The sequence below is a fragment of the Aspergillus alliaceus genome (genome assembly GCF_009176365.1).
Source record: "Aspergillus alliaceus strain CBS 536.65 unplaced genomic scaffold BDW43scaffold_25, whole genome shotgun sequence".
NCBI classification, from domain to species: Eukaryota; Fungi; Ascomycota; class Eurotiomycetes; order Eurotiales; family Aspergillaceae; genus Aspergillus; species Aspergillus alliaceus.
This window is the reverse complement of record NW_022474708.1, coordinates 17,245-41,376: the sequence shown is the minus strand read 5'-3', so window position 1 is coordinate 41,376 and position 24,132 is coordinate 17,245. Positions and strand designations below refer to the sequence as shown.

At 48.4% G+C, this 24,132-nt stretch overlaps 8 protein-coding genes across 8 annotated transcripts; 6 read left to right on the top strand and 2 right to left on the bottom strand.

Annotated features, from left to right (window-relative positions):
* Positions 1–83: 83 nt before the first annotated feature.
* On the top strand, positions 84–2,011 carry BDW43DRAFT_96672 (bZIP transcription factor). The gene is made up of 2 exons (XM_032050782.1): positions 84–213; positions 277–2,011. Exons 1-2 carry the CDS (start codon positions 105–107, stop codon positions 1,440–1,442), a joined length of 1,275 nt encoding a protein of 424 aa, XP_031899687.1. The 5' UTR covers positions 84–104; the 3' UTR covers positions 1,443–2,011.
* Positions 2,012–2,563: 552 nt separating this feature from the next.
* BDW43DRAFT_277684 (DNA-directed RNA polymerase I subunit RPA34) lies at positions 2,564–3,750 on the bottom strand. The gene is made up of 2 exons (XM_032042090.1): positions 3,396–3,750; positions 2,564–3,342 (listed from the first exon to the last, which is right to left on the bottom strand). The coding sequence occupies exons 1-2, from the start codon at positions 3,560–3,562 to the stop codon at positions 2,580–2,582; spliced, it is 930 nt and encodes a 309-aa protein (XP_031899686.1). The 5' UTR covers positions 3,563–3,750; the 3' UTR covers positions 2,564–2,579.
* Positions 3,751–3,925: 175 nt separating this feature from the next.
* grc3 (putative RNA processing protein Grc3) lies at positions 3,926–6,650 on the top strand. The gene is made up of 4 exons (XM_032048989.1): positions 3,926–3,998; positions 4,062–4,467; positions 4,522–4,960; positions 5,016–6,650. Exons 1-4 carry the CDS (start codon positions 3,968–3,970, stop codon positions 6,633–6,635), a joined length of 2,496 nt encoding a protein of 831 aa, XP_031899685.1. The 5' UTR covers positions 3,926–3,967; the 3' UTR covers positions 6,636–6,650.
* Positions 6,651–10,212: 3,562 nt separating this feature from the next.
* On the bottom strand, positions 10,213–10,822 carry BDW43DRAFT_277678 (uncharacterized protein). The gene has a single exon (XM_032042089.1). The coding sequence runs from the start codon at positions 10,607–10,609 to the stop codon at positions 10,448–10,450; it is 162 nt and encodes a 53-aa protein (XP_031899684.1). The 5' UTR covers positions 10,610–10,822; the 3' UTR covers positions 10,213–10,447.
* Positions 10,823–11,669: 847 nt separating this feature from the next.
* On the top strand, positions 11,670–14,361 carry BDW43DRAFT_277677 (folliculin domain-containing protein). Its single transcript, XM_032042088.1, has 2 exons — positions 11,670–12,123; positions 12,383–14,361. The coding sequence occupies exons 1-2, from the start codon at positions 12,112–12,114 to the stop codon at positions 13,724–13,726; spliced, it is 1,356 nt and encodes a 451-aa protein (XP_031899682.1). The 5' UTR covers positions 11,670–12,111; the 3' UTR covers positions 13,727–14,361.
* Positions 13,745–14,356, top strand: BDW43DRAFT_96564 (uncharacterized protein). The gene has a single exon (XM_032050781.1). It carries the CDS (start codon positions 13,926–13,928, stop codon positions 14,244–14,246), a length of 321 nt encoding a protein of 106 aa, XP_031899683.1. The 5' UTR covers positions 13,745–13,925; the 3' UTR covers positions 14,247–14,356.
* Positions 14,362–15,480: 1,119 nt separating the features above from the next.
* Positions 15,481–16,378, top strand: BDW43DRAFT_300616 (uncharacterized protein; the record flags this gene model as incomplete). Its single annotated transcript, XM_032044928.1, has 5 exons — positions 15,481–15,511; positions 15,711–15,772; positions 15,866–16,230; positions 16,267–16,333; positions 16,373–16,378. 5 exons carry the CDS (start codon positions 15,481–15,483, stop codon positions 16,376–16,378), a joined length of 531 nt encoding a protein of 176 aa, XP_031899681.1.
* A 3,890-nt stretch (positions 16,379–20,268) lies between these two features.
* On the top strand, positions 20,269–23,944 carry BDW43DRAFT_300614 (FG-nucleoporin nup42; the record flags this gene model as incomplete). Its single annotated transcript, XM_032044927.1, has 8 exons — positions 20,269–20,422; positions 20,482–20,711; positions 20,773–21,250; position 21,558; positions 21,876–21,925; positions 22,007–22,090; positions 22,365–22,398; positions 22,450–23,944. The coding sequence occupies 8 exons, from the start codon at positions 20,269–20,271 to the stop codon at positions 23,942–23,944; spliced, it is 2,526 nt and encodes an 841-aa protein (XP_031899680.1).
* Positions 23,945–24,132: the final 188 nt, after the last annotated feature.

The following is a 24,132-nucleotide window of genomic DNA, read 5'->3' as shown; positions in this document are numbered from 1 at the left end:
GGCGATCACGTTCTCCACGGGTTCCCCATAAATTTAAACCGCCGTCCCACCCAGCTTTCCTGGTCCGTTCAACCATCCATCTCCTTGAACAATACCACGAGACAATGGAGGAAATAACACGGAGCGAAACAAAGGGAAAGGAGAAGCGAAAATCCGTCCGTCGTGACCCAGAAAAAAGACGACAACAGAACATCCGAGCGCAACGTAAATACCGTAAGTGACCTCGGGTAATAGACAGATAGATAGGGGCAGACACTGATAGAGTTTCCTTTCTAGGAGAGAAGCTCCGTCAGCGATTAGAGACTCTCGAAACGCTTGCAGCATCGCTGGCGCCGACGACGGGCACAATTCAATCTGAGTTGATCCCAAGTTGTGATGTTTCGGACATAGCGACTTCTACTTCATTAACGGTCACTCCCAAGGACACCCACTTCCAACAACATATTCCACAGTCGGACTATAACACACCAGCGCTGAACATCTGGGACCCTACAACACACCTGACACTCTCAGACAATACCCTATCGCCAGTAAACATCTGTGATTCTACGATCTGGGATTATACAGCACAACGCTCACATCTAGATATATCCCCACTAGCTCTCTCGGGCTCCACCCAGCAATTCTCAACATCACAAACTGCCTTGTTGGCACCGAATGTATGGGTTCCTCCAATACATGTTGATCCTTCCATTCTTGTCCATAACAAACATAAAGACGGTCTTGATCGATGCTGGACAACCACCACCATCGAGTGCAACTGCTCCAGCCCACATTTCCAGGTACAAACATACGGCCCCGGTCCATACAGCTCTACCGAGGTTAGGATACTCAGGATTGGAGTGGTCTCGCCTTCACCAGATCCATATGCCAACCATCTTCGCCTGGACACGATCTGTACCTTGGCTGCAATAGATACTCTCAGAATGCATGTGGGCATTACAGAGGAGATGATGTGTGCCGATGAATCTCCCTCACCATTCTATCGGTCAATCCGGACATCAGCGGATGACACGGTCAAGGAAAACATGATCTGCACAGTGCAGAGGATATTCAAGACACTCAAGCCGGACTTGAGGCCAAGCAGGGAACAAATTACTGTCGAGCACCCTCCATATATTGATCTTCTACCGTTCCGGACGCTACGGAAGAATCTCATCCTTCGCCGGCAAGAGGTAGACGAGGATGAATTTCTCCGCGATACCGTCTCTGGTTTAGTATGTTGGGGAGGGGCAGGCATTGGGAAGAAGGATCGAGATGTCGCTTCTGGATATGTCTCCACTGGTACTCCGTGGGACAACCGCAGTTGGGAGGCAAAAGTGTGGTTTTTGAAGAAGTACTGGTCTCTCCTAGGTGGTGAAGAGGGAGAACTTGTACAGCAAAGCGAGTGGTGGCGCAGCATCAGAGACGAGGACCCATTGGACATAGAGGCGCTGGCGTGAAATCACGAAACCCCCTTATATCTACCAATCTATTATCTCTTCCACCTTGAGTAACTCCAGCATCACCCTCAAAGTGAAAGTTTCCCCGCCAAACTTCGCCTCTAATCTTCTGATTTCCTTCTCCAACTCGCCGTGCAGTTCGCGCAAAACGCCGAGCGTGGTCTCCAAGCGTTCCCGTCTTCTTCATGGTTGCCAGCCCTTATCGCTTGGCGTCATGGCCTATCTTACCTTCCATCCTTCTCTTCACGAGAAATGCCCGTAACTACAACACCTCCCCCTGAGCTCGGGTTCTGACCAGTGTATCAGCGTGAAAGAATACTTTACTTCGTCGAGATTCTCGGCGAATCCCTTCAGCTGAAAAGTGATTCTGATAGTTGTCGCGACTCTGGAAGAAGCGCCCACTAAGGCAGCTGATTAGATTTGTAGCACAGTTGGAAACACTATCGCCGACCGGACTCTCGGCCCTCATCATCCACATCGACATGCGAATCAGACCGCCCGTCTTCATATCAACCATTTCCATCCACTCGGGAGCGGTTGGGCAAAGTATGTTTAGAGGTCGTAGCTCTACCCCACGTGCAGCTATTGTATCTTTTTGACGAAGATGCGACGCTTCCCTGGGTTCTGGCGTTGTGTAGCTATCTTCGTGGCTACAATGTATCGATACGTTGCGCCGTTGAATGTCTAGGTCGTACCGTAGATGTTGAAGATACTGGCGTTGCCGCGACGTAGTGGAGAGTTGTCTTCGAGATCATCGAGTCTCAGCTCGTTAAGACATTAGAAGAGCGCGATAAAAGAAAAAGAGCAAGGACTAACATAAGAGATGCATTATACAACGCCTTGACGATGTCTTTGATTATATTCACAGGCTTCGGGACCGCCCCATCGATTGATAGTCTGCGTGACATCTGACCTAGGGGATCATATCGTCACTTTGCCTTGCTGTCATTGCATTTTAACCTTATGTACAGGAGCTGATATTGAAAAGAATAAGGGAAAGGAAAATGGGAAGAAAGAAGAAAAAACCGTCAAGCTCGAGGCCAATGCAGGTATCATCACGCCTTTATGCATAGCAAATACCATTCAAACTTTTTGTGAGAAATAAAACAAGCGCAATTCTAGTTCACCCAACCACCCTCAAGCAGACTTCTCGGACTTCTTGCGCTTTTTCTCTTCCTTGCTCTTGCTCGACTTCTTCGTTTTCTCTGCCTTACCATCCATTCCGTCCTCTTGATGCTTCTTAGACTTCTTCCGCGGTTCTGCACTGGGCTGAGCACTGCCTCCGTCTGTCTGATGATGCTTGCGTTTCTTATCTTCCTTTTCGTTATGCGATCCTTTAGGCACCTTAAATGTAGGCTGTTCACCCTCCGATTCTTCCGAGCTGCTTCCAAGAGTCTCTGCTGGCGCTTGCTCGCTTCCTACAGGTCGGAAACGCATTTTGAGGTGTTTGGGCTGCTTCCTTGGGGGCTTGATCTGTTCCTTCGCCGCCTCCAAAACTGTATCATTCTCCTCGGATCTTTCGGGGAGGCTGATCAACTCTTGAACGTGGTAGCTCCGGATATCGTTGGTCGAAGTAGTGTAGTATGTTTGAGATTTCGAGTCATATAGAAGAAGTGTCTTTCCACCCATATCGCCCTTGGCGATGCTCTCCGCAGGAATGCCGTACTGCACACCTTCATGCTTCAAGACTGGCTCGCCTTTCATGACCTTGCTCAGGGAGATCTCTTTGACCTTCGACAGAGGCAAGGAGGCAGGAGCGGTGATGTGATAGACTTGCTTGCCGCGGAGGTCGGATAGAAGGGAGGTAGTGCTGGATGAGGGGGGCGACTGCTTTTTCACGAATTTGAATCCCGAGGGTGCCTTGTAGGGTTGCGGCGTTTGGAAGGAGACCTTGGAGGACCTATTTGCAGCTAATTAGATGTGGTTTTGGAACTCGGTATAGCCAATGCTCACTTCTTGCCCTTTGTCTCGGAGGCGACGCTGTCATTATCGCTGTCGCTTTCGTTGGAGCTGTTGTACGATTCCGAACTGGAAACCTCGGCCTTCTTTGATACTTCGGGAGAAGAAGAGCTGCTGGTCTCACTACTCGGCGTAGTTACTTTCTTTGATTTGGGGGCCATTGTGTCTTTCGCAGGATGTTTGAATGGGAAGTAAGATTGCGGAGAAGAAAAGAAAAAAAATTGGAGCTTGCGATACGGAATGCCAAGCCTTGCAGAGAAGAAGTGTATTTTCGCAATGCGACAGACAGTATTCGGTCTCTGGAGCTGAATATTTTGCAGCTGCGATTGCCGATCGGATTATATCAGAGAATACTGAACGGAAATCCTCTGCAAGTTGAGAGATATCGACGTTGTGCTTGTTTGAGCGATAACCATTTTTTTTTCCGCTCCACGAAGCACGGACCATCATAAATCAAAGTCCGCGGCCTCAAATAAAAAGGTGCCGCCAACGACTTGCACCAAGGCTTTACGACTCTAACAAATGGTCTAGGTATCTAGTCATTCTTATTACGATCCTAGAAAACTATGAAGAGAAAGGCCGAGAAACAGGCGGCCGGTGCGCAATTCTACATTTTCCATGTACCAGCTAAGAAGCGTACTGACATGACTTTCTTTTAAGCACCGGCTCCGGTCAGCGCCTTTGCGGCGCGTAAGGCTCGTCAACAGCAGATGCAAGCTGCTGTGACTGCAGCGAAACCTATTCAATCTGAAACAACACATGAGCCACCGTCGAAGAAAGCACGACGCACATCAGATGAGGCGGTGCCAACCCCGCCTGCCAGCGGAGAAACTAATATACGGACTACACGACCCTCAAAACGGAAGGCTGAAAGCTTGAAGGCTGGTAAATCGATCGAGGAAAGGGAGAAGATTTCTTCAGCTGAGCCTAGCGAGCAATTACCTGTTCGCACCTCACCCCAGGAGCCCGAGAACCAGTCTTCTTTAGATGAAGAAATGGAAGAGCAAAATGCAATTGTTGGCGACAATGGCGTCGGCATTGCTCCTCTTCGCGGTGACATTGATGGGTGGGGTTTAACTTGCAAGATCCCCCCTTGGGCATAAATACTGATGCTCTATAGTTACGAGTCTCCCGCTGATACCTCTGGCCCTGTCCAAGAGTTTCCTCTGTCCAAAACTCGTTTGAACAAGAGCAACATAGTCCATAGCGACGAAGACACACTATGCGTTCGCATAAAGGAGAAGATGAGTCTAGTTCTGCTTGGTCATTATGATCTATGGGTGAAGCGCGGCGTGGTTAGTGTTATGGGTGCGAAACTACACCCTTCACCGCGACTCTACCGAGTCTATGCTCCGTCTACACACTCATTGCCAGTGATTAAGTGTGTATCTGGGGTTGATGGTGCAGCGGAGATTGAAGTCAAGTCATGCCACAGCGGCATCTATCGCCTTCGGGATTTGTCTCCTTTGTATCGACGGATATGGAACGGTAAGAATACTTCAGCAGACAAAGTCACACTGAAGGATGCACCGTCTTCCGCTAAGAGGACATTCTCGGTGGTAAGTTAATGTCTCTTTGTCGTCCATGTTTCAGCGATTCTAACGCTATTCGCAGTTGTATACGTCTGCGGACGATTCCTTCAAAAGGCATATCCGGCCATTACATCTCGAAAAGCAATGGAGCTCAGCTATCAGGTTACTATCTCAGCGAGGAGGCCGGTTACGGGCTCTGATCTGTGGTCCCAAGGCTTCAGGAAAATCGACCTTCAGTCGTTATCTCCTGAATCATCTTCTCAGCCCGGCGCCGCAGACTGAAACGAATTATTGTAACACCGACGGTGTCGCCTTCCTTGACCTTGATCCCGGCCAGCCAGAATTCTCTCCTATGGGTCAAGTATATCTAGCGCACCTTCGGTCACCTGTCTTCGGCCCTCCATTTTCTCATCCATCGTTGGAAAATTCCCAAGAGGGAACCATTATCCGCGCTCACCACATCGGAGCCACATCACCTAAGGAAGATCCTGATCACTACGTGCTCGCTGCTATGGACCTTATGGATCGCTACCGTACCCTATTGGCCACCTACCCCCAATGTCCACTTATCATCAACTATCCGGGATGGATCTTTGGACTCGGTTTAGAGGTTGCTACATGGCTCGTTCGATCACTTGGCTTATCCGATGTCGTATACATGAGCGAGAAGGGCCCAACAGAGGTCGTGGTACCACTCGGCCAGGCAGCTCAGGAAGCCATGACTCCTCTAACCGTTCTCCCGTCCCAGCCAACCGACTTCGTAAGCCGATCGAGCGCGCAGTTGCGCTCCATGCAAATGCAATCTTACTTCCACATGACTCGACCCACCGAACTCAGTAACCCACTGTGGTTAGAGCAGCCACTCTCCCGTACGAGGCCATTCCATGTTCACTACGCCGGGCCCAAGCAGGGTATTAAGGGTATCATGGTTATGGGGTCTGAGATCGACCCTGACCTGCTCCGTGAAGTTCTCGATGGATCCATTGTTGCTGTCGTCGCCGTGGAATCCCCCGAAGCTATTCTAGGACAAAACGAAGAATCAATTCTAACCAACAACCGTCCTGCCGAGTCCGAAGATGGAGACATCAATATGGATGAATTCACCGGTACACCCATGGGAGGCATCTCTTCACGCGAACCCATCAACCCTTTCATTGATGCGAACGTCTCTCGAACACCAACCGAGAACCTTCCATACCTTTTCGTGGGCTCGGGGAGCAGTAATCCTCTCGACCCGAAAGCGTCCCGCTCCTTAGGTCTCGCCCTTGTACGCTCCATAGACGTCTCGTCGCAGCGACTAGAGCTCGTCACGCCTATCGCCGGCTCCGCCATCCGCGAGGCCTTAGAACAGGGCCATGGCATCGTTCTCGTCCGGGGCCAGCTCGACAACCCCAACTGGGCCATCAGCGAAGAATACAATGCCGCTCGAGCCGAAGAACGGCGCCACCGAGAGTCCGTCGAGAAATCAAAGAAGAACAAAACCACCGACAATAACGACGACGAAAGTTTCCCCGAGCCAGAAGAGCAAGCCCGCATTTCCGCGATCCTCAGGGACCGGATCCGACGGGCCAGTAACGTCCCCTGGATGACGGTGATCGAAGACAATAGCGGCCAGCAACGCGAGGCTACGCAACGGGAGAAATCCCTCTGGAAACTACGCAAGAAAGCGTATCCCGGCAGCGATAGTGAAGGCGACTGGTAGTTTCTTGCATCCACATCCCATAGTCTGCCTCTATCTAGTATCTTCTACGGGCTTGCGTGGAGCTCGTTTACTTCCGGTTACGTTTTTCCTATAGACAAGAGAGAGAGAGAGAGGGATAGAAAAAAAAAGCAACGCTTCACCAAATGTATATACCCCCATCCTGTATGTATCATCATATTCGGAAATGAGAAAAAAAAATCCCAGCCAGCTACCGGGGCCAGAACACATCATTTCCCCTTAAAACCCAACCAAACAAATCCGCCCTCCAACCCATTTCCCATGACGCTTAGTTTCGATTTATCGAAAAGAAACCCATACCATCGGATCCTGCTCCTGCAGCCAAGACCGCGCCTCTGGTGAAAAAGAAAAATTAAATAATAAAATAAAATAAAATAGCGTCAATATATACGGGCTGAAGGGTTACAAGGTTACACCATCACCCTGCATCATCACCCCCACTACTCAGAATTGCAGCAAAAATGGAAGAAGAAAACATGGTAGACCGAAAAAAATTCACACAGTACACCCCCTCGGTCACTTCCCACCCAAAAACAAAAACAAGCAATTATCTATACCAACCTAATCAGTAAGCAGACTATCCAGGATGTCTCCATTCAAGATCCACACCAGGCGACATGAATGATGAGCTACTGACGCAGGGGGACAGTGCAGAAAATCGCTCAAAAATTGTGGATTGGATTGGATTATAGCGCTATGAAGCTGAGACCAAATTACGTTAGTTACCTAATGGATGATTGTTGGCTGGCAGGGCACGGGACAAAAATGCAACAAAGTGTTCTCCAGTCTAGAACCTGGGCTGCATTTCTGTCGGTGTTGCTTGTTTCCCAGAATGTGGTTTTTTAATCTCGAGGGCGCTCCTGACGCATGTCTCAGTTGAGCTGCCTATTCGAGTTTAACATTCACTACGGGTTCGGTCCGAGTTGAGGCGACTCGGTCCGATTGCATGGGAGGGGCCCTTGTTTTAGGTAGTCTAGCGGGTTTTATTTTGGATGTAGATGGTTCTATATTGGGTGTAGGTGTAAAAGGTAAGGTGGTTGATCCGTTCGTCCTGCCGAGGTTCGAGGGTAGATTAGGTTCCCTTTTCATAATATGATCAGTATCAATGCCCAGTCCAGACTTGGGGGTAACTAACTATCCCTCCGTTCTTACTAAGTCAGTTTACTTAAGGATGTAGAAAGCACAGGCCAGATGGAATCCAGGCACCCGCGGCCACTTTGAATTCAGTTCAATGAGGGAAGTGGATTGGGTCCAGTTGCAACGGTTGATCCACTGTCTAACTAACCTTCCATCTCGTGGGAGCCGGAGCTTCCGTGGATGTTACCTTGACCAGCGTTGTTGGGTCAACTCCTACTTGTCTCTAGATTATTTTGGGGGTATATAGTATATACATACTAGGCTAGATATACGATAAGATATCCACCAGCAGAACCATCAATGTATGTAGTTGTAGGCAGAATGACTCGCCGCAGAAGACAAGATCATTGGTCCCTCGTAAATCCAGCTAGTAACGCAGACAGCAAATCATGAGGATAAATTGCCACGTGGGGACTGCAGTTCTTACCCAAAAGGTGGTGTTGTCTGGGCGCCGCAGTGGGTACAAAAACATCATCGGTTTATTAATATGAAGTGTAGAAGTGGAGTTGGAGGTCGTGTGCTTGCTTACCTTTCTGTGAATCGGGTTTTGTCATGACCCGTACAGTATCTGTATGTACATTCAGTAAGTATTATCGATACCGAATCAACTTCATGCGTTGTTTTGTTCTGCAGGAACATACAGAGTACTAACTTAGTACTACTTGGATATTCACTGGGATGTGAATACTCCATCCTAACATACGGCCGAGATAGGCTATTTTTTAGATGTATACCGAAGAACAGTTATTCCAGACATTTTAAGGCTGACTCTATGTATTTAGGGATGGACGTTTCAGATAAGGATTATACGAGGTTAGAGGGCGGGCTGAGGAGAGATGATTGATATTCTTTTCTTACCTAAACTCAGCATCACATAAGGTTGACAAACGCTTTGTATTGCAGGTATTATGTATGTATATCTAGATAGAGGCATAACATATCGATCAACTCTATCTATCACAATATTCCAAGACTGATAAGAGAGCTCCGAACTCACATGTCTCAAAAAACCCTAATACGTTCAATCCATGACCTTAACAAGAGCTATAGGGGAAAATCTTAGGACCTTAGCGGCCTTACCAGATAGCTCTCAGGATGTAAGGGAGGTTAAAAGTGCGCACAGTCCACACTGCACCGTGACGTTGGGCAATAGGGAATCTGGCCGGTCGCATGCCAGCCGCATTGATCCGTTTTCCCTTCCCTCAAGTTCGGTGTAATTTCACGCGAAACCACCTGGAATCTTGGAAATGAGTCTGCATCTCTAGGCGAACAACTCCCCGTTTCTCTCTCCCCTCCCTCCAGAAAATGATAAAATAAATATCCCGAAAATCTCATGGGTAATCATCGGTACTTAGTCTCCAGATATGGGGTAAGCCACCCGTCCTCGTGACATCCCGTTAATTATCATCGACAGGGAGTCTGCACTCCGCATGCAGCAAAAATGCTGATGCGTCAATTCAGTAGAAGTCGTGGCAGTGGTAGTGGTAGTAGACAACCACACCCGCAGACTGGGCTTGAATATGTCTTACGCAAAGGTAAGGTGGAACCGTACCATGAACCTAGAGTTCCCGTTCATCCTCACAGTAAAGTAAACTATAAGAGTACGTTTTATGGTTTCCCTGTTACTCGAAGCACTAACGAGTCGCATATGATTATCGTTTGGAGAGAGTGCCGCGTTCCCGAGTCGACCTCAAAACGAGAAAGGTTATTTCTGCTTCCTTCCAGACCTTGTCTCGAATCGGAGGCCCAGGAATTGCAAGTGACATGCCGTCTCTCGTCTGACGGTGTGCAGCGTTCTCCGAGTAATCACGGAGTATATAGGAAGGACTCTGACCGCATGGAGGCATGTTGATGCGATTCTTTGGGAAGGAGTCCGGAACGGGCTGTAAATTCAACACCGGTTGTTTGTAGTTGAAACTTTCTCCCCCTTAGGCACTAGTAGCCGTTTGTGTTTCTCTCTTTCTGAATTAATTTAATTTATTTTGTTTGTTTGTTTATCCCAAGGGGATAATACTCCGGACCCCGAGAGGATTTAACCGTACAGAGATCGTCCTTCCTCGTTATGTTTCCACTTGGAACAGCGAACAATTGAAGTGATGGAAAGTAACCACATGTGACCGGAATTGAATTGTCTTGGAGGATCTCGTGGAGCCTTACTCGATTAGGCTTGGTTTGAAGAGAATGAGAACTGATGAAAACGGTTCCAACCGTAAGTTTACCAATAGTACCACTAACTACTAAATTATTATTTATGATGGCTGTGATTGCTCCAACATTACACACTGAGACCAAGCCTTATCGCTACAGGCGACGGGGATACTGCCGATAAATCAGGGAACAACCCTGGGTCGCGGCGGGACAACCGGCATTGAGACGGCAAAGAGGTCTTCCAGACTCTGTAATGGGCACTACTACCCAGTCTTTTCAATTCTACTTCGAATTAATGTTGTTGTTGTTGTTGTTGTTGTTGTTTTTTTTCCCTTTGCTGTATCTTTCATTCTTCCCTTTCATGATCACGGGGCAAGGGCGAATAAGAATCGTTTAATTTTCGCATTTATTTTTATTGTGACTGATGGGTTTTTTTCTTTATTTTTTATGTATAAGTATATTTGTCCTAGACAAAGAAACTTGTTTTTGAGGTGCCTTGCTGGAAGTAGTCAATAATCTTCTATATTATTTTTTCCTATTTCCTCGGAACGTTGATTGAAAGAGGAAAACAGAGACAGAGAGTGTGTGAGAGAGAAAGAAAATAAAACACTAATAAAACAAAAGAGCGCGGAAAAAGGGTAAAAGACGGAGCTGCGATTGACTTCTTCCATTTTCCGTTCTACAAACCTTCGATTGCGTAAAGAAATCGGGGAGCATCGATTTTAGCGGCCAGACGCCGTCCCGTCGAATTGGGTACGGAGAGATTCTTTCCACTCTGGGACAAGGCCCGAAAAAGTCCTTGTCTTGGTAACTTCCTCACCACCGTTATGAATAACTTTTTCCCTTTGAACCGAATGATTTTCCTGAAATATCTCCGCTTATAGGAAGCGATCCATTATTCCATTATATGGTCATGATTAATATGGATTGGAATTTTCCCCTCCTGCAAGAACATCGAGTTGAATTCGGTGTAACTAGAGGGCATCTTGTAAGCCTTGGAGTAAACCGTTTTCTGTCGGGCTCCATCCGACTAGTTGGCCAAGAAGGGAACGATCTCAGCTAGTTTCATTTGCCAAAAGCGAACCAGATCCAGAGGAATTGGGTTTACTCCGTTTGAGAGGAATGATGGGGATTAGTGGTGATAATCTGAATCAAACAATTAGTGATTACGTTGTACGGGGGCACGTTGACTATTATTATCTCTCTGGTCAGCAACGAAAAAGAAAGAAATGGAATACAATACCGTCAATTACTGATGTCCTCCTGTCTGTCTGTCTGTCTGTCTGTCTGTCTGTATGTATATACATACTTGCATACACTCATACATACATATGTACATGTACAATGTAGGGCAATGAATGAATGAATGAACGAATGATGTTCTCCAACCTTACTTACTTTCCAAAAGGGACAGAACGATTATTGGTTTGGATATTGATTTTTATATATTTTATTTAAATGTTTAGTTCTCTCTTCGGGTATGGAGCAGATTAATTAATTAATTAATTGCTTAGGACTTTACATGAGGAATTGGTAAGAAAGGCCTTACCCAGTCAGTAGTGGGGGTGGTGTGAGGCTTTTGTTTGGGTCAAAGGTCATTGGGCCTCTTACTGTTCTCGACCTTGGGAAAGTTTCTTTACCTTACGCAACAATACCGTACGCAGCCGATGGAACTCCACATTGGGAGACTCTTTCCCCCCTTCCTTTTGATCCATTAATCTTGCAGGGAACGATCCTGCCAGAAAAGAGGGAAAAAAATTTAAAATAATAAAAAACTAGACTCGTCGGTTCTTTCATCTTTAATATTCGCCTCCTCTCCCTTCGTTCCCCTTGACCTTGACTACTGTCTGCAAGCTGGCCTTTGCAGCCCTTTCTACCCCCAAGCGACGACAAGTAGTCGTTCGCAGTTAATCCATTCTCACTCTCATTTCTGGTTTAGTTGATGTCCGTCTGGAACCCGGTCATACTAAGCTTCTTTCCCTTATACATCCAGTCCAATCCAATCCGTACATTACACTCCGCACTCTCTCTCAACCTCAATCTGACTTCAGCCATTCAACCCTGCGTCATTGCCACGATTGTCGCCACTTCGTTATTCATTCTCGGAAAGCATGTATCGCAATAATGGTCTGATATGGTTGTTGGATACTGCTAGACGTTAACTCTCGTGGATATGGATTTCATTGTAAGTATTACACTATGCATGTCTCTTATCCGTCTCTATCGCATCGACGTAACATTGCATATGATCACTGTCCCCCTTACCATGGGTCACTACCCTAGAAGTCATTTTCCCAACTCCTTGTGTCGACACGTCATAACTGTGTGTGACCCTTGAGGAGTGGCTTTTTCTTCTTTTTCTTTTTTTCACTGCCCGTCATTGATGTGTGGGGGCTCAGCAATCGGTCAAGATGTTACTGGCTTGAACTAACAATTTTCAATAGCTCTCCTTGACGCATTTCTGCGAGGTGCATGGTCCCACCTCGATCATCTGCTCGCAGGTCTTACCATTCTCCTGCTCGCAGTGTTACCCAGACAGACCCGATTTCTCTCCTGATGACACCCCTGCAACCTCTCATGACACAGTATCTTCTCATCTACAGAGCCCTACTAATGGCAAGGACTCCAACTCATCCAAGATTCACTCAAAATCCGCCGGGGTAGCCGATTGCTATGAGAAAATCGAGGATCACCCCTACTTTATTAAACCGCAGTCCCATTCAGCGGATGCCCAGCAGCGATTGATTCCACTGGGAGGTGCAGATGGCGATACCTGCGCTAGCTGTAGCCTGACATTGCCGGAAGATGTGAGCAAAAAGCTGCCTCCAGGCGCTCCTGGCACCCCCAAGAGCGACGGTAAAGGCAAAAACGGAAGTCCCGTCTTACGCTCCAGGGAAGTCGTTTACTCTTGCGGTTCGAGCCACTCCGAAGTTGAAGCCGGCATACACGACCCGCATGGGCACGCGTCCTTCCCTGAATCTTTACACTCTTCCTCGGTGGCGTCCGATGCCTCTTGCCACACCCATATTCTCACCTATCTCTCTCTCAGAGGACCCCCAAACCCTGCGGACTACGCGCTTCTCCGGCGCTCATCGATCCGGACCCTGAGCTGTGAGCTCCTTCCGCAAGGCGCCTCCTCCGGTCCCTTGTGTTTTGGCGACTCCAATGCGGGGTACACGGTTGCCTTTGTTTTTCGTCTTCCGGACCCGATGGCTCGCGGGAAACGGCGCAGCTACGCTTTGGTCGCATTGGCTGGCAAAGATACCGGGAGGGCGTTCCGCGCATGTCCAGTAATCTGGCGTGCTTTCGGTCGAATCTCAGCGGGCATCGTCAAATCGGCCGAAAAATTCCAAGACGAAGAAAGGTCTCGCGAAGAACAGAACAAGGGGCCTGGTCGGATGAATAACAGACAGTACACCCCGGTTTCTTCGTTTCTTACCGGCCGTGCCATCGACCCGGATGGTCAGCTTCGTCGCCCTGGCCAGGTGAAGGCAAGAAATCTTAGCGAGATTGTGGGAAACCAGTACATTTTTGCGGAAATCCATGCGAACTTCGTTGCCCTCTTACAACAGTTAGGCTCGATGTTCGGAGCCGACCCGATCTCGGAAGAACGGTTCGTTTGTAGTACGATAGGCGACAGCGAAGGTCCGCGACGGCCTTCAATCGTGAGTAGCGGGAAAGACAAACCCAAGAACTACGAAGATAGTGACCTGGGCATGTCGACGCTTGATATCTCTTCAGGTCCCAGGCCTATCCCGATCGCACCACGCCGACCAGTCGTCGCATAACCCGTTCGAAGCGATTGCTACGGAACCATCTTTCTACTCCCACGTCCATCCCTACAATATCTCCGACTGGGTGGATATTACCTCATGAATGATGGTCAATGACAATGACCTGTTCCTCTTTTCGTCCTTTTCGTTTTTAGCGTTTGTCACCGTGACCTACGGATCCCTTATCGCGATATAGACTACGGCGCTTTTTAAGATGGAAGCGGAGTTTCGGTTTATTTTTGGGCAACATACCTCGGTTTCAATTTACTTCTTTCCAAGCGTGGGTGGACAAGCGGTCTGGTTTTGCTCGGTTCCCTTTCGTCTCCTTCGAATCCGCTATCTTTCCTTTCGTACAGTACTCCTTATTATACTTTTAATACAGGTAAGGGGAGAGGACGAAGCTGGTAATCTCTTGTTCCATGATTTGAATGTCGTGACGAAGGCGATGAACGATGGCTCGTACGACATTTGGCATGCTTGTGTGTATTCTATTTTAACAGAGCCCTTTCTCTCCGGGTTTGAATTGATTCTCTGATATTAATTGAGAGATGTGAATATCTAGACTTTGCCAATTTATCCAATTTACCGATATGTGTTGTGATCACATGGTCTATATAGACCGTAACGTATATATAATCTTTCCTGTGTCCAGACATTTGTGCTGCATCACTCCTTCCGTTGGAATACAGCCTCTCCTCACATCCCCAATCATCCTGCAACCCATCATGATAGAAGACAAATCCACATCGTCTCCGCCGCAATCAGCTCCCCAAAACAAAAATGAACTGGCCAGCTTCTTCCACCTTGATAACACTACATCAAAGATCTTCATCTGACCCGCCGACCTAGAAGCCATCGATAGATACCTCACCCCAACCCCTCACAATCAATACAATACAAGATCACGATCGACAATCCAAAGCAATGGATGCCATCAGTCACATCTCTCAGACTCGCAGACTCAAGATCCGCTAATGACGTTTTGGCTCTCACCCAAGCCGTCATCCAACGACGTCATCATAGACGTCCATACCGGCTACATTCGATTAGCGACCACGTTTCATCGCCAAATCGGCTGACAAGGTTATTATCATATCTTATATGCTCCTACAGGTCATGGATTACATACTGTATGTATCCGGCGGATAACATATCCCGAAGTCGGAATCAGAATCAGGTTTATGGAGAACAGGAACGAGGAAACCTGTCTTCGGGCGGCGCCAGCGTTTCAGGCTTGGGGATCATTTTTAGGGCTTGTTTCGGGTTAGGTTTCGAGGTGTTGGAGATCTGATCGCCGCTAAATTTTCATATCTAGCTTAACAATACATAGGGCGGGTGTACAGGGCTTGAAGTTGGGGGCTGATCGGCGCCGTGGTTTTGGGTGTCGGGTAGCATACTGGTTGGGAGGACTTTGAAGTATAGACCGAGCGGGTACTCTTGTGGTAAAATGGAGCCAGAGGGTAGATATCTATTGTAGGTATGTCGAGACGTTTACTTTTTTATAGAATGCTAAGTTGCGCTGGCCGCTTTTGTGATATATATCCTAACCTGGCTGGCAGAGGCAAATACCACCACCAAAACAGATTCGATAGTGAAGGTACAGTATGTCACAGAAACATCATCTGACATGGAAAATTATATACTGCAAATTGTGAAAGAAAACATATTCAACCGAATGGAAGTGACCTATCCCAAAATCTACGCCGGTATCCCCAGACATAGCAAGAAAGAATCAAAAGATATGCAGAAACCATCACACCCAAACAAACATGAACTACATCATATTCCCATCGATTTCCGGTTCATAAACATTCATGGAGAAAATAACACAGAAGAACAAACACATATCTCTGGAGTCACTACCTCTTGATGTAATCCTTGTTCTCGATGGTCACGCTCTTAGTCTTATGATTGACCTTGTAGACACCGACAAGACGCGATGCAAGTTCGAACTACTCTCGTTAGCGATATTCAAAGATACTCTACTAGGATTGAATAGCCTACCATGTTGTTTCTCAAGGAGATAACAATAAACTGCGCGTTCTTCGTTCTCTCTTTGATGTACGAAGCTACGATGGAGACCTGGAACATATCTGTTAGCCGACTCGTTCTGACAGGCAATAATGGGGTCACAAATACGTTTCTGAAATCCAGGGCGGCGTCAATTTCGTCCATCACGTACAACGGCGTGGGCTTGTAGTGATGCAAAGCAAAAACCAGTGCCAAACTAGACAGTGTCTTCTCACCACCGGACAGGTTGCCAATGTTCTTCCAACTCTTCTTCGGCGGCATGACGGAAAACAAGATACCCTCAGAGAACGGATCCAGGGAATCGACCAATTCCAGCTCTGCGTTGCCGCCCATCGTGATCATCTGGTACATCTCCTTCAGACGGAGCGAGATAATACCAAAGCCTTCCATGAACCCATTGAGTCGTGCGGCTCGAAGGCCATCGAGACGAGCCTTAGCGCTGTCGCGGGCTGCCAGGGCAGTATTAAGATCTGCCGAACGGGCTTCGTGTTCTGCTGATCTACGACGATACTCTTCGATAACAGAGAGGTCTACAGAGGAATTCTGCGTCTTCTCCTCCAAGGCTGCAATAGTAGCTTTCAGCGACTCCTTGTTCATCTCCAATAATTCATCCTTGGTGAAAGTTTGGAGCTCTGATACAGCTTGATCATCACCCAGATCGCTCACATTCTGCAATGCCAACTTAGACAGCTTCTCGTGCCAATAACGCCCGCGCTTTTCATTTTCCGCCAGAGCCTTCTGGTTCTCTTCAAGCTTGTTGCGCATTTCGATTTCCGTAGCCCGAGATTCATTCAGTTCGGCCACCTTCTCGTCTAACTCCGCCTTCACAGTCTTGAGCTCCTCACTCTTCGTCTCAAGGGCTTCTTGTGCTTCTTCTACCCTTTGCCTCCAGCTAGATGCGTCGTTTGCTTGGTTGGACACATCTTCGTTTAGCTTTTCAAGGTCTTGGGAAACATGTTCAAGTTCCTCCTCGGCCTCCGAGCGCGTTTTCTGATGTTTGGCGATAAGCTTCTCGTTCTTAGATTTCCCAACTTCAGCATTTGAGATCTCTTCGGCAAGAAGACCGATTTGTTCTTTGAGGCTATCCACTCTAGCCTTCTGACCACGTAGTCTTACACCACCAACCTCCATGATCTTGTTCTGCAGAACTTGGATCTCCTCTTCGATGCCCCCCTTCTGTGAACGGAGGTCCTCGATTTGTTCTTTGAGAGAGGCAATCTGCTTCTCCAGAGCTGCGGCCTGATTCGCATCTGTCTTGGATGGTTTGTGAGCAGCACTCAATTCCTTAACGCGCCGCTGAGCATCTGCGAGACTGCGATTGGCACTGTCAATCTCAATCAAGATCTTCTGAATCTTTGTCTCAACACGTGGGATTTCCTCAGACTTTTCTCTCATTGATGCCTCGATATGCCTTTGTTTCTCCTGGAAAGCCTGGAACTTCCTTTCCATTTCCTCTAGGTCACCCTCGAGTCTCGCAACCTGATCTTTGCTTGTGTCTGCGACCTGCTTCGACGACATTGCACCACGAGCAACACGAGTTCCACCACCACTCATAGTTCCAGAAGTGTCAATGAGCTGGCCATCGAGGGTCACGACTCTCCACCGTCTGGCGCCGTAAGCAATGCGATTGGCTTGCTCCAGGTCCTTGGCCACGAGGGTATTCTGCATTACGCTGTAGAATGCTGGAGCAAACCTCGGATCCTTGGGTTTCACGAGATCAAATAGCCGTGGAACGCTTTCCGGGGTGAAGACCGTTGACATGTCCCGTCGTGGAAGACGATCCAGAAGAATGAAGTTGGCACGCCCAAGATTGTTCTTTCGCAGATAGTCGATACATTGTTGACCAACCTCGACTGTATCTACCACCATATTGTCTAGTGCAGGGCAGGCCGTGGATATGGCCACGTCGTATTGCTCATCAATTGTGCCGAGGTTTCCAAGACGTCCGTGGAAACCCTCAATACGACCAGACTCCTTGAGGCGCATGAGACCTGATAGCACACTACCACGGTTTTGTGTGCTTGCAAGACTAGCTCTTGCCTCCTCGGCCTTTTGTCGTGCGCTGGAGACATGGGCGCGGACATCGGGCTCCCTATGGGCATACTTCTTGAGATCGTGCTTGAGCTTCGCAACCTCTTCCTCGAGGGTGGACTTCTGAGCCTTCCGTTCCTCAAGGTCCGCTTCTTTTGTGGCTAAAGTTTCTTCAATAGAAGAAACCTTGCCCTGTGCTTCCTCCAGGAGCACAGCGCCAGCGTTGCTTCTCTCCCGAAGAATGTCAAGCTCACTTTGGGCCACTGCAACAGCGGAGACCTTTTTGTTGATCTTCTCATCCCATGGCTCAAGCGACTTTTGTTTGGCTGTGATCTTATCCGAAAGACCCTGGGTCTTGCCCTTCAAGCTCTCACGGATGGCAGACAATTCCTCCTCTTCTACTCTCATCTCCTTTTCTAGATCTGCGGTCTCTTTGGTCTTCTTGGCGATATCATTGGTGTGTTTCTCAACCAAGCTTTCACATTCGGAAGCAGCCAAGCGAGCAGTTTGCATCGACTTTTCCAATTTCTTTTGCTTTCCCACCAAAAACTTCTTCTTTTCCTCGAATTTCACGGACTCCTTGTCGTATTTCGACATCTCTTTCGATAAAGCTTGTACCTCCTTTTCCATGTTCTCGTATTCGCGCATACCGCGCTTATAAGCCTTCTCCAGTTGTTTGATGCCGGACTCGTTGCCCTCGTGCTTTTCGAGCTCCATATTCAGGAGCTCCTGCATTTGAAGAATTGCTTCTTCCGTGACTCGGATGTTGTCGGCACACTCGTCAATGTAAATCTGATACAGCGCTGATTGCTTCTGGGTGAGCTCATTTTCATCATTGATGTAGGCAAGAGCCTTGTTCTTCTTGTCCACAAGAGAGTTCCTTTCCTTCTCTACGTGTTGTACACGGTTATTCTTCTCGACACAGACGTCATTCAGAGTCTCCAGCTCGGCGGCCGATTCCTCAATCGGAGTCTTGTATTTCGAGGTTCCGATAATATCTTCGAGGTACTCTAGAAGTCCGTCTTCATGTTCATTGGAGGCCTTTGCCTTCATTTGGGCGATAGACTCGACTTCACCTTGGAGAATTAGGAACCGCTTATGATCAAGGTCAATCCCACGGTCACGAAGTAAGGTGGTTACGGCAGTGAAGTTCGTTTCCTTGCCATTCATGTAATATTTGCTGGTGTTGTTCTTGAATGCCTTTCGAGAGATAATCAGTTGGGAATCTGGGATTACTTCGTGTGCTCCGTCTGGGAGATCGAGGACTTCTTGGAAATGAACCTCAACTTCGCAGAAGGGCAAATCTGGAAAATCAGCTGAATTATGAATCAAGGCGGAGATTTTCCCTTGTCGCATCTTACTGGCCCGGAAGCCAAATACAAATAGCAGCGCATCGATAACGTTGGACTTTCCGGAACCGTTTGGACCGACGACTGATGAAAAAGAAGCGTGGAATGGCCCTACTACCTGTTTCCCCGCGTAACTTTTGAAGTTGTTAAGGATCAAAGTTTTGATTACCATGCGACTCTTCGGCCCTGACGGCTCCTCAGGTATTGTCTGAGGAGCTAAGTTGCGCGATTTCATCATGATATCCATAGGTCTTTCGAGAACGGTTGAATTAGGGTTTATGATCGAGATATGCGATTTGGCATCATCGTTGAGCGACGGGGATTTGTTCACGGCAGATTCTGTGATATCGCCGAGCGGAGGCACGCTACCTCTCTGGGACCGGGGCTGGGATTGCGGCGACGCGGAGGGCTCTGGAGTTGGGAGTAAGGACTGTTCCGGTCTAGCCGTCATGGAGCGACGACTCTTGCAGGAAATCATACTTCTTCTTTGCAATTCTACCGCTGCCACCTGTTGCGAAGGTGTTTCTGGCTCTTCTACACTAGCAACCGTATTTCCTTCGTCATTCGATTCAACAAGTTGCGACGCCTCTTGCTCCGCTGCTGTTGACCTGCGGGACTTTCGTGAGGGACGCGCGGTGCTAGGCGTTGGTGCCTCAGCTGTAGCACGCCTACTAAACCGCCTCTTTGTGCTGGCTTTCTTAGGAACTGGGGTGTAATCTTCTTCTTCCTCCTCCTCTTCAACATCGGGACGGGACGGTGTGGGGGTGACATTTCCAGGATCTTCCTCTTCAGATGTCTCTGGCATGACATAGCTCCTTCGAGGGGCAGAGCGCCGGGATGGCCTACCTCTTGCGACTGACGACATTATGCGATTGGCGGAGGGTTTGCAAATGAGAGCTTCATGAAGGCGTGTGTGGTACTAAATTGTTTGAAAAAGCGCTGGTGGGTGGAAGTGGGTTGTTTACATTGTCGCCCAAAGGGGAAAGGCCTTGTTTTTCTGCCACAACAGTCCGGCAGCTCGTCACCTGCCTCACCGCCAGGATTATGTCATCCACTTGTATTGTAACCATGGTACGCGCAACCACGATAAGAGTAACAATAATTTATGTTAGGAAACATCAGAGCGAGCAGATCCTGGGCCCAAAAATGGCTCCCTGGGAAGATTTCGATAGCGTCTTTGCCTTCAATAAGAACTTCACCTATGATGGCAAGGTCATCGAACAAATTCTGTCCAATCGCCGAGCGTTGGATAACCAGCTGTTTGCCGACAGGCTCTTAGGATTGCTCGGCGTGAAAGCAGGTAATATCTACCCAGCACTTAACGATGCACCCAGATTACTGACTAGAAGGAGTATATAGTGACGAAAGTATACCCTCCAAGGTCAAATGCTGACCTCCGAACCCTCTTCGAGCACATCGTATCCTCCCCCTTGGATATCCATCACAAACAGGCGTTAATCTACTACCTCTTAAAAGATTGCCGGGCACCCAATGACCCTGCTTCACAATTTTCGCGGCGATTCCACCTACCTGAGAAGTACCGACTCTTCATCGAAGGACTTTGGACTCTGGACAGGCTAGAATCTAGGGTACGTTGAGGTCGAACTTCCGATCAACAACAAACTTGCTGATACGGTTGCTTGAATCTAGCGCGCTATTGAGTATTTGGCCGAACCTTCCATCATTCCTACATTTCCCGATGAAATCCTATACGTTCTCACACTACCACACCTTCCAAAGCACGATGACAGCCTCGTAATGGCGTATTACCACACCGTTAGCCCCCCACTAGCTTCCGCTAAGGTCCAAAAGGCGTTCTTCAAGACCCTTTGTCGCTCTAGTGTGACGGAGGCATTCTACTTCACTCGGGATCATGACGACTCTCTTCGCCAAAACTACCTTGAGCAACTCATTGATTATGTGCACACGATGGAAGCTGGCGACGCCCGGAGCAAACGCGCCATGGAATTGATTGGTCTTCCCTTCGACGACCAGGAAGAGGGGTGGTTTGAGGAATCTCTCCTTCGGGGAAATGCGAAGGGCCTTCATGGCGCTAAGGACACCGTTATGATGCGCCGCCTTGCGACAGGAAAATTGGATAACCTGTCGGCGGATCTTGAATCCCTGGGTGGAAAGAAGATCGATGGATTGAATTGGGACATTCTCAGACAGGGCATTCAATAATTGCAGACCTTGTAATTCTCTAGCAATGGCCAACTTCACCTTACTGTTGGAAATGCGACACGATTTCAATACTCACGGGTTCGGGTTGGAGATTGGAGAATTGGAGTTTGAATCTGGAGTCTTCGTAAACATTTTACTTTGTAATTGTACTAGCATATGAGCATACCAGTATATCAGATGAATGACATTGAAGAAAAGCACAGTTTAGTTATTTCAAGTCAACCCAATTCATAGGCGGAATAGAATGATAGGGTAATTTATTGATACGCATGCAGTACACCATGAGAGGTAATTGAACGGCGGGAACCACTCCGACTGGATGAAATGTATTGTCATTGATCAGAACAAACTTCACATTGATGAACAACACTTTCATTCGTTGGCAGTTCAGCAACACCCTGGGAGATCACTTGAGGACTACATTTCGAATGTATGCAGGCGCCCTTCACTACTACTAGAGGATGAACTTGGTCCAGTGATCCACAGCCCAAGCTCCGCCCTTGATCTGAAGCATCCCGTCGCAAAAGTTCAACAGGAAGCTTTAATCCCCCAGTTTAATCCGCTATCAGAAAGATGGTGGTCTGCACATTCTTTCAGCAAGGCCGATGTAAATTCGGAGGTATAACCCCCCCTGGAATTTAAGTATTCTTGTTTCTTGGTTTCACGCTCTTGGTGGACAATGAACTAACCATTGGAACAGAACGCTGCAAATTTGAGCACCCTGGCCAATCAACTTTGGGCTCAGGTAACCGTTTTGGAGTCCTATCAGGAGGCGGCTTCGGAGGTAAGCTTCTACTTTGTTCTATCTACCTTCTCCTTCTCTGAAATTCCCAAGCGCTTCATGTACCGGCGCTCTTAATGCCTTAACATTGGTCGCCGGTGTCTCAAGAGAGGATATTGGGAACTCCACGCCCATGTGACCTTTACCCAAAAAAAAGCCTATCGAAGGCTGTCTACTGCCTGAGCTTTCTTCTTTGGAACCGGCATCACCTCCGCGTCATGCTCTTTTACACCCTATCCAGTTTTACTCTTGTACATCGTCACTGACTCTTTTAAAGGTCGTTCTGGAGAGCAGAACCAACAACCAGCCAAGTAAGTGATGTGCTCCTGGTAAAAAGAAAATTTCCACTAACGCAAATCAAGCTATGGTATCACAGCAGCTGATATCAAGGCTGACCTGAGCGCTGGCAAGGGCCGTCCGGAATGGGTTTTTTCCTGCTATGGTCCGGGTAGGAACGCTCCAAAGCAATTATTTGGGGGTCCCCAGCGGGAGCAGTCTTTCGAAGAACTACGGCTGCGTCACTACGAAGCTGCCGCGGCGGGAAATGCAGATCAGGCGCTCCAAGAGGCTCAGGCCTTATATGCCGAGGCACTGAAGCAGATGGATGTTATATTAAGCGACCTCGATGGTGCCGTGAAATACGTTGTTGATGGTATCAACGAGCACCCGAATCGCATCGACATCACAGAAGGCAAGACAGGCCCTGCATCTGGTCAAGGCCCGTCTGCATTTGGCCAGTCCTCAGCATCTGGTCAGCCAGCAGCCAGTAGTCAAAGCTCGGCGTTCGGTCAGCCGTCGTCATTGGGCGCTCAATCAGCATTCGGTAAGCCTTCCGGGTTTGCGCAACCGTCAACATTTGGCCAACCATCTGGCCTGGGACAGAGTTCTGGCTTTGGTCAGCCAAGTGCTCTGGGGCCAGGGTCAGCCTTTGGACAGCCCTCGGGGCTAGGTGGACAACCCGGATTTGGTAAACCAGCTTTTGGACAGCCGAGTTTAGGCCAGCCTGCTTTCGGTCAACCATCTGGGTTCGGCCAGCCTTCATCGGCAGGTAGCTCATCATTCGGTACATCTACTGGTGCATCTCCTTTTGGCGCAATATCGAGTCAGAATCAGGGCACGGGCGTCGGTTTCGGTCAAGCCGCATCAACCGTATCTCCATTTGCACAGGCTGCTAGCCAACAACCTGCGGCATCTACTGGGTTTGGCCAGCCATCGACAACCCCAGCAACAACGGGCCCATTTGGCCAGCCCACGCAAACGCCATCACCATTCGGTCAACCCCAGCAACTGTCGAATTCATTCGGACAGCCAGCTGCCGCACAAAATCCATTCGGTCAACCAGCCGCAGCGCCAAGTCCATTCGGGGCTACGAGTCAAACACAACCACAACCACAACAACCGCAGACTGCTCCTTCACCTTTCGGCCAACCGGCGACCGGCTTCTCACAGCCTGCCCAACCACAAAATCCAGCTCCTACCGCCACAGCTGGGACCGGCCCTCCTGCCATAATCAAGGTTGCGAACTCCAACGAGCTCAGTCCTCTTCCACCCTTAGCTGGCCAGACCGTCCGAGATCCCATGACCAAGAGGTTATCCTCGTGGAAAGGACAGCCGGTGAAATATATCGAAAACAGTCCCTGCTATTTGCATCCTCAAGACCGCCAAACGTATGTTCGCATCTTCTTCCCGGATGGGCCTCCCGAGGAAGCGAGCTTGAGAGATGCAACAGGAAAACCAGAAGAGTACACCCCTGAAGTTATCGAACAGTATGAATTTTTTGTGAAGAACGGATATTTCAAGGACGGCGTTATCCCAAGTGTACCACCGAAGACGGAATGGGTGAGCTTTGACTTTTAAGAGTCTGGAGGACATCGTTGCATTTTGCAATTTTTTTTTTTTTTTCGAAATGCGCTTCACGAACCTGTAGTATATAGCTCCATCTGCCTTTCTTAATATCACGAATACAAGGACAACCGCGCCTTCAGCCAGCCCACCTTATGAGCTAGGATACTTAAACAGCACCGCCTCTACATTTCCATCCATGC